The 16919-nt window shown below is 37.3% G+C and overlaps 1 protein-coding gene across 2 annotated transcripts in view; it reads right to left on the bottom strand.

Annotated features, from left to right (window-relative positions):
* Positions 1-16919, bottom strand: part of itfg1 (integrin alpha FG-GAP repeat containing 1) — a 177823-nt gene that overhangs the window by 136629 nt on the left and 24275 nt on the right. For both annotated transcript variants that reach the window (XM_030161084.1, XM_030161093.1), the window contains exons 7-8: positions 16382-16440; positions 1673-1760 (exon numbers count right to left, since the gene is read on the bottom strand). In XM_030161084.1, the coding sequence (XP_030016944.1) occupies positions 1673-1760; positions 16382-16440 (147 nt within the window). The remainder of the gene's footprint in view (positions 1-1672; positions 1761-16381; positions 16441-16919) is intronic.

The following is a 16919-nucleotide window of genomic DNA, read 5'->3' as shown; positions in this document are numbered from 1 at the left end:
GATTATTCTTTAGTCTCAGTGCCCTGTGCCAAATGTTAACTACTCTGTCCTGCATTTATAGGTTGTTAGCTGAACAGTATTTACTATGTCTCTCTCCCTGTCCTGGTTGAGGTGGTAGCTGTGACTAGAGGCCACTTTGTGGTGAACAGGCTGCAGCCAGGAGATTAGAGAGCCAGCAGAGATTTGCTGTGGATAAATGTAAAGCTGAACTGAACAATGAACACAACTGGCCAAGATTGTTTAAGGGGATAAGATGTTGACAAAAATCTGGCTGCATGAGGGATTGAGTGTGTGTATCAGAGTGTGTTGTGTGGGACTAAGTGTGTCTGTAACTGTGTGTGGCTGTGAGATTAGCTTGTCTGGAAAAGGGTGTGCATCTGTAGCTTGTGTATGTGGTGCAAGGGAAGAAAGTTATGTGATGAGAGCTGTAGTGAAAATCCCAAAGCCAAAAAGACCAGACAGTCCTATTTGGAAACCTTTGAAGCTACACAGCTTCAAATGCACAGAGAGCTTAAAGGACTTAGAGTAGGAATGGATGTGCCCACACACACACACACACACACACACACACACACACACACACACACACACATACATACAAACAAATAAATGTAAAGAGTAAGACACTTGCGCTTCTTAGCATAATCTGGCCCAGCACAAGTCAGGCGACTTTCAGAGGTTTTCTAAGGATCTGTAATGCATTTACACTGATTTTTTTTTCCGTTTTTTTAAACATATTTACAGATTACACCCAAAATCTCAAATTCCCATGTATGAAAAGGATTTCTTCCAGAACCCAAAACAGTTCGACCAGGGCTGGTTCCCAAGGTGACTGTATAATTCCATCTAGAAGAAGCGCCTTTGGACAGGATGGTTTCTCTCAAACTTGGAACACATTACCAACCGTTATCTGCGACCTGCCAACCCTCAGCTCATTCACTAAACATCTAAAATCATGTTAGTCTTCTCAATGCCCACACTCTGACTGCTGGGAGTTTTTTTATGCCAGAGGTCCAGAATGTTGGTGGTATGACCAGAATGATCAACACAGATTGGTTTGAGTCTTTTTTTTTTTTTTTTTTGGTCTGTCTATTTTTTGTACCTATGTATATTTCTTTTCTTCTTTTGGTGTTCTGTTTGACCATCTGATACGTGTGTGTTTATGTGGATGTATTTGTGGGCATGCCACCTGGATGGGGTGGGGCAAGTTCACAACTTTTGTAAGAAATGCGTTAATGATGTCAATGTTGTTGATACGGAAAAATGATAAAGTTGTAAAAAAAAAAATAAAAACATCTAAAATCATGGTTATTGGACAATCAAACCTACCTCCACAATCTCATATAAAGTCATCTGGCACTCTGAAATTGTATGTGTATGTATGTATGTTGTGCACAATATACTATAAATGTACAATGTGTTTTACTTGTCTGTTGAATGAGTACACTGGATTGTACTGTTTTACGTGAGCTATGTTGTTTTATAGGGACCAAAGACAGAAATTTGGCTTTGCTATAATCTTGCGTACTGGCACTTATTGTGTTTATTAATATGCACTGTCCCTTTAAAAAAAAAACAAACAAAAAACTTCAAACTGCAAGCATCACACAAACAGACCAATAGGCACTGGCTTCCTATCTAATGTCAGATGACAAAACGTTATCTTTCTTACCAAAGTCAACAAAGGAGGACTGCCCGACAACGACAACCTTCGCCGGTGGTTCTGCTGGCATGACTTGTTCCTGAGTGAAGTTTCCATCCTGAAGGAAGAGAGAAAAAGTGACAATTTTATGCTCACACATGCAGAAACTATCTTTCGTGAGATACTCATGAATAAGTCAAGCAACGTCACAGATGCTGGAGATCTGGTGGAAGACAAAGATAAAGATCAGTGTGTAATGGTTAACATACTGCTTTTGTGTTTTTCCTTACAGAGCTATGGTTCATAGGGCCTGTAATAGAGCACTGAAAAACTCTGACAAAGAATAGCTTCTGTGTGTCTGTGTGTATGCATAAAAATGAGGAGAGTATGCATGTGCAAACTCTTCACTGTCATGAGCTGCAACAGTATATGCATACATTTTCAAGAAGACGCAGAAGCACTATAGTCACTGAAAAGCCCAACACTGACAAAAGCAAAGTGAATGGACAGATTCACCAGTGAAAACATACAGACATTACCTTTTAGTAGCCACAAATATGCAAGTCAAGGTTCAGTAAAGGCACCAAAAAGAAAACTGGCAACAAGAACTAACAACTATAAACATAATAAAACTGAACATGGAATGAATCAGTTCATACAGAGAACATCTAGTTTAATTTATGTTGGTATAGACTATATCAAACTAAATAACAGTTTACAGTAATCCCCCCATCACATCAATATCAGCATCATGTGTGACTATACTGTACACAAATATGTGTTTACATTAAAAAAAAGTGTAATATGAACAGAATATTCTCTTACATTTCCTGTTCATTCTTGAATGTTTCCGCCTGTCTTTTTGCACTTTTTTTGTATTTTTACTAACACTGCTATAAATCACATATTTTTACAACCTCAAATAATCTAAAAACAGATCTGAAAGCAGAGAACCAAAACAATCTGGTGAGACATACCTAAAAAGACTAAAATAACCTTTGGGAATAAATTATTAGACATGTATTTGTACATATCTAATAGATTAGATATGATATGTAAAATCAGTGGTTAGGATTTAGGATCTATACTGCATGGAAACACCAGTGGGGGGGTACTGAGATGCTTTGGTTTCAACCTTGCGGTGGTGGTGTCCATTTTTACATACAGTCCATGTGCCCTTTACAGGGGGCAAAGGAGGAAAAGAGGAGATAAGCATGTTAGTTTTGGGGCAGAGGGAGGCAGATGTAATTTTGCGCAATGGCACACTGTTGCCTGCTGACACATAAGTGATTTATGAGAAACAGCGAGGGAGAAAGATAGAGTGAGGGAACTACAGTGATTGAATCAGACAGTGCCACGTATATATTATGTATAAGGATGTATGTAGGTGGTGTGCATATACATGTGGTTAAATACTGCAGTAGTTATTACAGACATGCAAATAACAATATTAATATAAAAAAGCACTTCTTCAGCGTTTTCAAGATGATATGATATAATTGCTAAAATATTGTAGTACTGGCATCCTTTACTGAACATCCTTTGGGGGCGTTGCTATTACAGCTACTACAGTCAATGAAAGTGAACTGAAGGACTTTCTGAAGTGAAATCAATAGATAACCATAAAAAATATTAACTATTTTTCAGTCATTCCATAGTCTGATTTCCATTCATTGCAGAGTAAAACAAAGGTCAGTAAAAGTCAGTTAGTGCATCAATATTTTGAGAACAGACTGGGACATCTGTAATAATGTTCACAGCAGATTATGGCACAGCAGTTGGAAAAGATGTATCCTTAAGAATGAAATGGTTTAGGCTAACATCTGAGGAAGGTATTTGGGAAAAGGAGTGGCTTCTGTACAGACTAGATCACAAATGCAAAGTGAGACATAACTGTTTCATGGTGTTGCTGGAAATAGTTGCAGTGATGTGAAGTCTCAGCTCAACTCAGGATGGTCATTACCTGATATTTTGCTCAGCATCAGCAATGACTATAATTCACAATGTTATTATGAGCCGCTTTATAGTCTTGATCCTCTAGGTTTTTTTTCTTCTGCTTGTTAGAGGTGACACAAACTTCTCAATGATGGATATTGTCCAGAAATAGAAAACAGAAATTCTCAGCCCACTCAATCTGTATGTTACAAATATTAGACATGCAGCTATAAATTATATCCAACTGCATTGGCAGAAATCGCCAGCAGTTACAGCAGAAGTTCAGGGAGTCATTCCTACGGCAACAATGTAGTATGTATGATATAGCCATAAAGGTACAAATTGGCAAATGTTCAGAACCTTGCAGTGAAGCATGGATGTAGATCCAAGTTTCAGTTCATCCCATAGTGAATCTCTGGTCTGAACTGAACTTTGGCATTAGCATTAAAGTCAAGAGTATATAATGTGTAAGACACCCACCGAGTCAACGTGACTCAAACTATAACTCAAATATACAGCACTCTGCTAGCAGCCTTTAGGTTTGTTGCTTTTGCAGAGTTGTAATGTTTGTGTGTCTGTTTCTAAAGAGAAATATGCAGGAATTATGTACCCAGTATTGAAACACACACCAATAAATAAATAAATAAATAAATAAATACTCCAAACTAAATAGCTTCTGCATGTCAAGTCAGTATTTAGTGTGGCTCCATTTGGATTCAGAAAATCTTCAACTCTCCTGGGTCACCTGTCTAGATCAAGGGTGTCAAACTCATTTTAGTTCAGGGGCCACATTCAGCTAAATTTGATCTGCTGTGGGATGAACCAGTAAAATAATAACATAATAATACATAAATAATGTCAACTCCAAACTTTCCTGTATGCTTTTGAGCAAAAAAAGTAAAATTACATCATGAAAATGTTTGCATCTACAAACTATCCTTTCAAAAGATGTGAATAACATGAACAAACTGACGAAATAAATGTAATTTTAACAATATTATGCCTCAGTTTATCATTTACACGTACATTATATATACCTTACAGATCACAGTGGGTCTACAAATATACAAAATATTTAGTAACAGGTGAAATATTGTTAAAATTTTACTTATTTCTCTTAAGACATTTCAGGTTATTCATACTTTTTGCAAAATTATACTTTGTTTTAGTGTAAATACATGAAAATATTTACATTTACAGAGAGAAAAATTTGGAGTTATGATTATTTATAGGTTATTATGATAGTATTTTACTGGTCTGACCCACTTGAGATTAAACTGGTCTGAATGTGGAACCTGAACTAAAATGATTGTTAATATCTTCAGTGGAATTTTTGCATTTCACAAATTCATCCCAAGGGTCAGACTGGACTGGATTTGGCGCATGTTTGACACCTGTGGTCTAGATTTTTCCTTAACTAATAATAATACATTTTATTTAACGCACTTTATTTAGCGCACTTTCCATTTGACACCAAATGTCAAAGTGTACAATATAAAGCAACAATACACAATAAAAAACAACAGACAAAATCAACCAGAAAAGGCTTTTCTAAAAAGGAAAATTTTTAGTCCTTTTTTTAAGAGCATCTGCCATCTGTGGAGTCCTGAGGTGGTCTGGGAGAGCATTCCACAGACGGGGAGCAGCAGCCTCAAAGGCCCTGTCACCCATGGTCTTGAACTCAGTCCTGGGAGGGTGCAGACGGTGCGGTTGGCCTGACCAGGTTGTAGCTGAGGTGTGTGGGGTGAGGAGTTCTGTGAGGTAGGTGGGGGCTGCACCATGCAGACAGTGATAGGTGTGCAGGAGGATTTTATATTTGATAAGGAAGTGGACGAGGAGCCAGTGCAGAGTCCAAAGGATGGGGGTAATGTGCTCATATTTTTGCACCCTCATCAGGACCCTGGCAGCGCTGTTTTGAACATACTGGAGCTTTTGTAGGCTCTTGCCAGGGATCCTAATGAGGAGTGCATTGCAGTAGTCCAACCTGGAGGAGACAAAGGCATGGACAAGAGTCTATCCTTTTCTCTGTCCACATGATCTCATATAGACTCTACAATAATCTGAATTTTTTTTTCCTAAAATGCATGACCACATATGCATGTCTTTATCTTTGTAGTCATATATGTACAACTGTAAATATGTAAACAATATCAAAAATAAAAATGCATTTCAGTATGTGTTTTGGTGTGTATGTGTTTAAATAATGTGGACATTTTTCCAACGTATTTCTTGTCAAAAATAAACACATATAGACACTCCAACCCTGCAAAAAAACAACAAAGCTAAATGCTGCCGAAGACTTTTGCACAGTACTATATATACAGTGGTATACAGGAAATACCAAAGCTTGGTTTGACTTAATAATTGTGGACAACTTTTCACTTTTACTGCTATGCAAACAAAGGCAGCATTTAATTTAATACAGTAAAAGCATTCAGTTAATCGAAAATGCTGCTATGATTTGTTCTGTTTGCTTCTGTTAATCACGCATTGTCTAAATACTGCTGACTATTGGACTGCTAATGAAAAAATAATTTGTAGAACTGTAATTGTATTAATTGCAGAAAAATGATGCCAAAAATAAATGTCCATCAGACAAAGAATAGCAGGCATTCAACAATATTAAGAAACAGCAGCCGTACAAAACCTCCAAACACCAAATCAAATATCTTTTAAAAAGAAGAAAGCTGAAGGTAAACTGTTTTATGATGTGCAGGGCATTGTGGGGATGGTAAATGAAGGTTGACCTTAGTGGTTCCATTTCAGTTATTTACAGCACAAAAAAGTGCTTTTAGAGGTTAATTATTCGCAAAGGGTTTGATGCCCTGAATGCTAATGAAACAGAAGATTCAGTTTATCACTCACTGCACATTTAATAGTACTACTGCCCAACCCTATGTGTTTCAGTATATGAAGAATTATTACTCCTGTTAGCTTCAGCCGATCAATACAAACACTAGGCCTTTAATAGACTATGATTTGCATGAAGTACATAGAAACAAACACAAATATGTACACATACACTTGGCAGGACATAGGGAATGTTTGCTGTGCTTTTAATGAACTTGGATTATGCACAAAAGTAAAGTGAATATGGCTGTATATATGGGCTATATGCAAAAATGACAAGCTTTGAAGCCGATTTATAAAAAAACAAAGACAATTAACCCTCATTAATAACATCAAAAGCTTTGCATCATACAGTATATAGATAGAGAAGCAACAGCCTATGTGGTATGAGGGTGTTAATTCTGTGGTGTCAGCTCTGTGTGCACAGGGGATGGACTCTTAGTTGACATGATTGACTGGCGCTGGTCGCCTGATTGCAACACGTCATGATTAAAACTGTACATGTTTGTGACAGTTGTGACAGAAAGAGAATAGCTGATTGGTGTGTGAAACTGAAAGGATTACAAGTCTTGTTATTATTCTTCCATCATGTTCAGATCACTTCTAACACATGCATTACACACTCAACCAACAAAATACTGCTGTGTGAGTGTGCGTGTGTCCGCAAATGGCTAAAAGGATGAAACCAATATTGAGCAGAATCATAAATGATGATGACAGATGGTACAGCGGAGAATAAAACTTGGGTGTTTTTTGTGCCAGCTACAGTGGGATTATGGGTTGGATCTATTCAAAGTCAATGTATGCATGGGCATGGGACTGCAGCCTAACAGTAGATGAATATTTCTTCTTTGTCTATACTGGCCACTATAACCATCTTCCACTGTTTATAATGTACTGTTTGTCCCTTCATCAGGCAAGTGACTATTTTTGATCATTTCCACACATATTACAAGACAGTGGTAGCAACAGTGACAGTGAGGACAGTGAGGCAACAATCTCAGGTCTAATATGGTCTACAGCTAGGGTGTCCAATCCTGGTCCTCGAGGGCCGGTATCCTGCATGTTTTAGATGTTTCCCTCTTCCAGTCCACCTGACTGTCATTACCAGTCTTCTGCAAACCTGGATGATAGGCTGATTATTTGAATCAGGTGTGTTGGAAGAGGGAAACATCTAAAACATACAAGATACCAGCCCTCGAGGACCAGGATTGGACACCCCTGGTCTACAGGGTCTGCAAGGCCCACTTCTGCATGTACAGTGAGTGTAACTGCTTTGTAAGGTACCATGAAGTAATGGTACTAATGTACGAAATGATGTTCAAAAGGATAATGTGTATGTTGACAGGTGTCTGGATCAGCACTTGTATTGTTGTAATGCCCTAAAAGTGATGTTCTAATATTCTAAAATACATGATCCTTTCACATTACATGTGTTTTTCTTGTATTTTTTTGTACTTACTTCTTGGATTTTTTTAAGCCACATATGAGTAATGAACCAAATATGGGAACTTAATTTACCTTGATTTTCTACATATTAAACATTTTGGAAAATTTCACAAAAGTAATACATTCTTTTTTTGTCCTTCAATAACACACTAAGGTTGACATTTTGAATTTCAGAGTATTTCTATGAGTGCCCTATGAAGGGTTAAATAAGAAATCTCCTCTTGTAAAGCAGAATAGATTTATGGATATGTGTCACCTATTGTATTGAATAGTAAATTGCAAATGGGCAATATGTAGATACAGGCTGTATGGGGGCTATAGCCAGGTTTTATTTGATATTGACAAGTATCATCTTTGGCAATCTGTGGACAATTAGAAAACATCAGTTTTGATTCTGAAGTGTTATCCCAATTAAATTCATTGCACTTGATGATGTAAAGTCTATGTAAGCTACTGTATTATGAGCATTTTATGCCTTTGAGCCTGGAGGACAAATTTGTAATTGTTACACCAAATTAGTGTTAAATAAGCTGCTTTACAGGTGGCGATTTTATTATTTATGCATAAAAACCAGGAAAATACTATTCAAGTTCCAAACCTCATTTTGACTCAAGGGGAAATAAAACATATCAAATGGGCTTTTTCTCCCCATAGTGAGATCTTATTCCAATATGTTTAGTGATACAGTGCAAAAATACAAGCTGATTGATCTAAGAGAGTAAACGTCTTCATCAAACCTTTGTGTGTTTCCCTACAGGCTGCTTTTTTATGTGTATTTGTATGTGTATGCAACTGAGATTGGCTGAGAAGACAAGCTGATTCTTTCCCCCCTCACTAATGAAGTATATTATTATATCTGCGGTTATAAAATTGACCTTTTAAGTCCCTCTGCTCCACTTGCGGGCCAATGATAACACTTCTGCTCACTCGTCTCTCCAGCTTGTTGGTTCCCCTCCCTTTGACTGCCTTCTCTTGTGTAATCGCAGAAAAACAGAGGAATGGGGAGGAATGGAAGGAGACTTAAGGGAGGGAGAAAACAGTGAAAAGTAATTAAAACAGAACGCTGGAGAAAGAGGGGTGTGCTGGCCTGTGACCGATAGATGCAGCTGCATTGAACCGAAGACCGCAGTGGGATTAACAGGGTCTAATGCTCAGAGAATGCTGGGAAATGGCTTGGTCCTGAATGTGTGTACGTGTGTGTATGTATCCATGGCCATTCCCGTCACGTGTGCTTGAGTGACCAGTAATTTTTTCAAGCATATGTGGACGTGGGCGCTTGTTTGTGATCTTTGTCTGTATGTATGCATAAGGGATTATTGCATTTGTTTGCTGAGATAGAGGTATACTTGAGAGAAAAAGAACAGGAAAAGTACAGAGACAGCGATGAGATAAAAGAAAAGCAATTAACCTTTTCATGGAATGATCAAGAAAAAAGATGATACGGCCAAACTAGATTTTTTTCTGGCAAAGCAGAAAAAAAAAATCACTGTCTGCTGCTGGATATGGATCATAAGTGTCAGGCTCTAAAATCCCACTGTTGCACTGTTGGAACAGGATATAAATGAGCAGAAACACCAAACAATAACACCCCATGAATCAATTAGTAGTTAGTCTGTGTATAAAATTATCATATAAGGTGCATTCACTGAAATCTGGACCCTCACAATAAAACACAACACAGATTAAAAGAATAATCAATGAGTTAAAGTGAGCAAAGGAAAAAGCAAAACAAAAGGATAAATCCCACAAAAACAAAACAAAAGTGCAAATATGTTATCAAAATTATGACACATTTCCCACAATGCTTGTTTTAAGGTTAAGAAGATAACCCCTAGTTGTCTGCAAGCATATTGCAGCTACAGTAAGTTCACATTTTCTACTTTATTTTAATCTGCTTTATGGCAGGTAAATACATCTAAATATGTTTCTTAGACAAAATAAATGGATACTTGTTATTTAATTACATGTGCTAGATTTCTTTATTCATGAAGTGCTGTAGTTCATGAGAAAACCATTAAAGATTCACATACGTCCGTGTGCTTAAGTGAAGGGTGTGTAGGGTTCTATTCTGTTATTTTATTATTATTAACCTTTATTTAACCAGAAAAAAAGACTCATTGAAATTAACAATCTCTTTTGCAAGAGTCACAGACAATAAAGATTTTATCCACACATCTACTCAAAAAACATACATAAAACACAGAAAAATCTGTTCTAAAACCAATGTACATGAAACCAAACTACAAACAGAAATATAAAACACCATCAATAATTTAAAAGGTACTAAAAGTACACAACAATATTCCTTAAAAGCATCTCAAAGCAGAACCCAATTTAATCCATTAGAAAAAATCTACATCCAGATTTATACTTTCCTCATCCATTTGAAATGACTTTGAATATTTAAAGAGACCAGTTCCTCAAGTTTTATTTCCTTCTGTAGGTTGTTCCAGGCAGTTGGAGCCAAAAATTTAAAAGCTTTCTTTCCCAGTTCCATTCTGACTTTTGGAAGACATAGAGATAACCGATCCTGGGACCATAGATTGTAATTATTAACGCCATTCCAACAGATGTAGGTCATTTTGTGCTATGAGCCATTTATTGATGTTAGCGAACTTAATTTCTAAGCTAATGAGTATTTTGATTGCCTACATGTGTAATAAGAGTCCGTACAATAATCTCTATGAAAAGATCACGAGTTGTTTCTTTGCACAAAAAAATCCTTGTGCTCAGTACTGAAGCACCAACAAAAATCTTTATATTTACACATGAGCACATGTGAATATTACATAGGGCATTTTTAGAAGAAAAAATAAATGAAATCTGGACCCTTTTGAACCCTTATAAAACAAATGGCTGATAACAGATAAACTGATGAACGAATTGAAATGAGTAAAGGATAAAAAAAAAACAAAAAAAAAACAAAGTGCATTACAACGACAGGGAAACAAAAGTGTAGATGTGGTCTCAAAATTATGACACATTTCCAACTAGCCTTCTTCTTAGGTTAAGAAGATAACTTCTGTTTCCTTACACAGATAAAACAGCTCTTTAATCTTAAACTCAGTTTTTGTCCAAAGAAAAGCACCACTACAGCCATCTACAAGCTTAGTTTTAAAGATTTTCTTTGGTTCCTTTGTGGTAGATAAAGATATAAAATAGGCCTCTTAGACAAAATAAATCCCCTTTTTTTTTATTACTGGAACACGAAACATTTGATTTAGATCTGGATCCACATGTACATGTCAATTCATGAGAAAATAAAAACTCTGTTCTGTTAAGAAACATCATGGTTTTCATCAGAAAGAATCAAATGTTCTTCAGCTTCGGGGCGTAACATTTCACCAAACTGTTTATTTCGATATCCGCCTACTACTACAACAGATAAACAGACCGCAAGACATCACTGAATAAAAACCGAGTTAGAAAAATTCAGTATTTTAAATTTTCCTTTGACAATTTTGTCCCTTCGGCCTCTTACCTGATCAACATTCCAACCACCTTCCAGAGTTCGTACTGCTCTTTGGACAAGGCAGTTTATTTACTCTGTTTTGCTACTGCTTGGTCGCTCATCTCTCTCTCTTGCATTCTGTCTCTGCCAAATCCTTCAGTCTCTCTCTCCTTTTCTGTCTCTCCTCTTCCTAACCTCCTCCCCGTCCCTTCTTCTATTCCCCCTCGCTGTGATAAGATAGACTAGTGTTCGCCTTGTGCCTCGACCTGCTGAATTCCAAACAGGCCCCTTCGACAAAAACCCAAAAAGCTGTGGTCTCTGCTCCCTCTCTGCTCACCCAGAATATTAACTAGTCCTGCAGCAGTACCGACAATTCAGCACCCCTTGAGCCTACCAAAGCCACACAGATCTGAATGTTGCAATATGAATATGAAAATATGGGTAGTGTGTCAGTTGACAATCTCTAATCAGTTGGTCAGTAACCTATGGTGTGGGTACAAACTGTATGGCCACATCAAAATAATCTGTCTTTTAGAGGCCATGTTAGAACCCTCAGAGATGATGTACAGGGGTTGGACAAAATAATGGAAACACCTTCACCTCAAGATGATAATGCCCCAATCCATACAGCTAGAATTGTTAAAGAATGGCATGAGGAACATTCTAATGAAGTTGAGCATCTCGTATGGCCGGCACAGTCCCCAGACCTCAACATTATTGAGCATTTATGGTCAGTTTTAGAGCTTAAAATTCCTTTGGAAACAATTCACAAGTTGTATGAATTAATACCTCGGAGAATTGAGGCTGTAATTGCCGCAAAAGGCGGACCTACACCATATTAAATTAGATTTTGTTGATTTTTTAAGGTGTTTCCATTTTTTTGTCCAACCCCTGTATATCAAAGGTGACACAGATTACATGCCAATAGGCCATGAACTATTGGGAAGGCACTGTGTCCGGTGTCGTCTTTGTTATTAATTTCTTCAAATATCTTCACCAAAGAGACTACTGGTTGGATTCATTTCTAATTTTATATGTAGCTTCCTTGGGACAATGTCTACAAGGGTTTTTCACAGTTTTGAGTAATTTGCCTTTACTTATAATGAGCCATATTTTGATGCTTATATGGCTTATGACATGGAAATGCTAACAGATATCAATATACCGTACTTTCCGGACTATAAGCCACTACTTTTTTCTCATTTTGAACCCTGCGGCTTATACAGCGATGCAGCTCAAGTATAGATTTATAAGGGCAAACGGCCACCAGGGGGCGCTCTAGCAGGAAATGCAAAAGTGAGACAGACAGGCTGAAGAGGTGATACGAAGAGGATAAGTTTTAAGCTTAATGTTTAACAATCATTTTGTGTGTCATGCACAAACTCTCATCATGGAAAACACACGAAGAAATGCATATGATGCAGCTTTTAAGTTAAAAGCAATCAATGTATCTGTCTAAGAAGGAAATAGAGCTGCAGCATGAAAGTGCCACTGAACAACAACGGAGGAGAGACTGAGAAGGTGTGTGACAGCCTTTGAGGCTGTTCAACTCCGACACTGAAGAAGACGACTTCAGTGGTTTCAATGAGCAGAAGGAAGATGAAGATAGCGATCAATGACTTTTCTGGGTTTTTTAACCGTCTGTGTTCCTGCCGTTTCACTGCCATGTTACAGGCACTGTTTGGAAAAAAGCAGTTAAGGTATGGAAATAAATATTTAAATAATCTTTCTGTTTACCATCTTTCTGTGTAAATATCTCATGTCACAACGTGGAGACCGGCGGCTTATAGTCAGGTGCGACTTAAAGTCAGCCACAGTTTATATTTCGGTGCACCTTATAGCCCGGAAAGTACGGTAGTTACTATTGATCACTGATAGGAAGGAATATATATAGGCTGTTTCTCAATATTCGTTGTTGTCTCTTCTTCTGTTCTCGCGATCTCATGAAACGTCATCAGTCATGCCCCAAGTACTGTTCCATTTCGAAGTTCACACAAACCAAGAACGCATCGATTACCTGGATGTTGTTCTTGTCTGCTAGCTTAAACCAAGGATAATGAATAATGGATTAGATTTCTATAGCGCTTTTCAAGGCACCCAAAACGCTTTCCATTATTGATCCATTATTCATTCACTCTCACATTCTCACTCAGGTGGTGGTAAACTATGTTTGTAGCCACAGCTGCTCTGGGGCAGGCTGATGGAAGCACAGCTGCCAATTTGCACCCAACGGCCCCTCCGACCACCACCGAACATGCACTGGTTAGTGACTTGTGTAGACTTGGCAAGCAAATATCCCAAGATGCACTTTATGGTACTCTTGAATGCAACGGTGCCTTCTGTGATAACTTGATTCAGAAATGTTTTATTGACTAGATGACCGTAACGAGATAATGTGATACGATGTTGGAATACATGCCAAATAGGCAAAAACAGCAAGAAATACTTCTTTATTATCATTTGGGATTCAACAAAGTTTCTTCCAGTTTTGAAAAATATACAAAAATATATAAACAACATGTAAATAGTACAAATGTATTGAAATCAAACTGAGTGGCATTGTGGTGGATTGGGGGAACTATGTTAGGGAGCCGATGACAGAAATGCAGCAGAGCCAGGGAGGAAAGTTCACAAGTACACAGCCGTTCCAATAACAGAGAGACTTGCGTTTTTAGGAAGTCTGTTCTCAGGGACCGTTCTGACCAACTATAATCCGACTATAATTGCCAAGTTCACAAGACTGTACGCTGCAAATTTGATGTTGAGAAACAGCCATACTTTCATTTAACTAGTTGAGTTATCCTCCAGTGACAGTACCACCCACTTCTATTGGGAAATTGATATTCTGCATCAAGACCACAGGACTCTAACATAGCGGCAGAACCTGATAACCTCACAAGTTCAACTTGTTATTGATTACTGACAGAATATGCCAGTGAGATACACAGTAATTGGTTCCATTTTTATACATAGCCTAGTCTGGCTCATAGAATGTACTCTGGAATAATCCTGCCATTGAGTGATTATTTCACCTGGCATTCCCCTCCCTTCCATTATTTAAATGTTACCGTTTTCAAAGTCCCCTCTGAGCCACAAATACATGCTCAAGATGGCAAGTGTTGACAAAAGCATACAGTATGTCTTTTTGTGGTGATTGCTTTTGCAGGAGTTAAGTCATTTTCATACCCCAGTTCACTTCTTACAAAATGTTCCACCATAACAACTTTTCGCCACAATACTATTTCACAAAAGCACTGTCAGTGCATCCTGAACATTCAGTTTCTGTAAACAAATCACATTCATCTTGGCCAGCTAGCTAAGAATCATAATGAACGATGCCAGACCAATCTCCTGTGCTGGCACAGCAAAAACAAGATGTGGTGATAGTTTTAGCAAAGCACAGCTATGTATACCTGGTTTTATAGGCTTTAATTGACCAATAGGAGCTAAGACAAGATGATTACAAACCAAACGTGCCTAAACAGTAAACATTCTGTCTTCCCAACAACAAATGAGGTATTAGATTAGCTATAATAATCCTTTTGTTTAAAGGTAGTGGTACAGATGAAAAAATGTGTTCACCTGACCATTATGCAATTTTATTGTATTTGTTCTCCAAGTTTTATAACTACAATATCTTGGTCAACAATTGGTTAAATTTGGCAACATTAAGTAGCTTTACAACAGATTCCCTTACACATGTTTCTAAAAGCATGTTTAGTGAAAACTCAGAATTTATTAACCTTGAGGGAAAGTCTCGGTTTTCAATTTAAGAAAGATAGATCACTCTAACATTGAGTCATTCTGTGAAGCTATCTCTTTTGCAGACAGATTTTCTTCAAAAGCACCTGACTTCCTTATGCTATTTAATAAATCACACCACACCACTTCTTACAGACACCACTGTCATAGACATCCATTCAGATTAGTTAGTATATAGTTTGGGCAAGGGGGAAAAAAGGGGAAAAGGCTAACAAAGCAAAACAGTCAAAATATAATATAATAAAAATAATCTAAATTTGATTATATGCCTGCACTGGGAAGGAAAACATATATCTGCTGAAAATGAATAACTGATTATAAAGTATTGGCAAAGCAGTCGGTCTCACGAGTTCTCATGTGGGTCAGTCAAAAGGATAATATTGAGTATAACACAATGGCTTACACACCCACAGATATAACAAACATATTCACAGGAAAGCTCAGCTGGAGTTCGTTCTACACTGGCTTTGTAACCTGTAGGTAAAGGTCTTTTCAAAAGTGTGTTTGAATATGCATATCTATGCCAGTATTGATCACTGCTGAATTGGTTTGCCGTCTAGGGTACAATGCACAAAAACAAATATTAAAAAAGTCTGAACCTTCCTGTTTCTTTAGAAAGAATAATCAAATGTCATTTTAGCCTGTTTTTACTGCACTACTAAAAACTACAAGAAATCGAACTTTCGCTCCTATAGAGGTAATGGAATACCTTTTTTATAAACACAGGTACTGTATACAACATGCCCCACAGTTATGGCAACTTCCAGAGGAAACACAACCAACCTCCATCACCACATATTGAGCTGAACATATCATAAAGGGCTTGTGTGAGCTTTGTTCAGCATAGTACATAACATGCTTAATGTCAAACTACGTGCTTGGACCCTGAATATTTCTGCTTGAGGCCTTTTGAAATTAAACTGCTTTATCAGGCAAAAACATATAATATTTCATACCACCAAGGGACATGGTGCCAGGTGAAGGGCATTTGCACAAGCCAGGTTGCATGTTCCCTTTCTCATTATAGATTACATTAAAGAGGGGGGAAAAATAGACAGACATGCATTTGCATGAGATCCTTGCAATACAGTTAAAGGGTGGTGTTATACATTGAGACTAAACATTATACAAAATAAAGTTCATTACTCAGTAATCATATTTTCCATTCCACAGGTATAGAAGAGTGAGTCAGCCTTGGCTGCTCTTATAATACGACTGAAGAGGCCGGCTAAACAAACAAACAAAGCAAAAAGATTTGAAAGCATTGTGCAATTACATAAAAAGCCCATTACCTTACTGATCCAGGTCTCAAATTTTGGTCCACCAGATCCCATAGTTGTCAGGAACAAATCTACAGAGAACAACAAAGACAGGAGATTATACGATATGACACCCTTTGATACACAGATTCATCCTGCAACAACAATCAGACAGACTGTATCCGACCAGTCTATTAGCATGGATGCTATAATTACTGACAACAATATAGATGATGAAGTAAGTTTTTCTTTGCTTTGGTAATAATAAATAATTTATTTTGAAGTAAAACATGCACACAGCACTGTAGAGTCAGTCTTTGTTGTCATATTGACTAATCATTAAAAAAACTCATTGGGAAGTCAGCAACTGAATTTAATCTTTGACGAAAAAATACAAATTGAGTTTTCAAGTTCTGAGTTTGGGGATAATTAAAATTAACCTCTTAGCCATCACTATTAAAATGAGAAAAATGTTACTTCCACTGTTCTCTGTAAGGGAGTGACAAGTAGAGAAATTATACTCTTGTATACAAGTCAACATCATGAATATTTTACTTGTAAATATCTTTAC

This window comes from Sphaeramia orbicularis, chromosome 3 (genome assembly GCF_902148855.1).
Source record: "Sphaeramia orbicularis chromosome 3, fSphaOr1.1, whole genome shotgun sequence".
Classification (NCBI taxonomy): Eukaryota; Metazoa; Chordata; class Actinopteri; order Kurtiformes; family Apogonidae; genus Sphaeramia; species Sphaeramia orbicularis.
The sequence above is the reverse complement of the archived record's forward strand: the minus strand, read 5'-3'. Positions and strand labels throughout refer to the sequence as shown.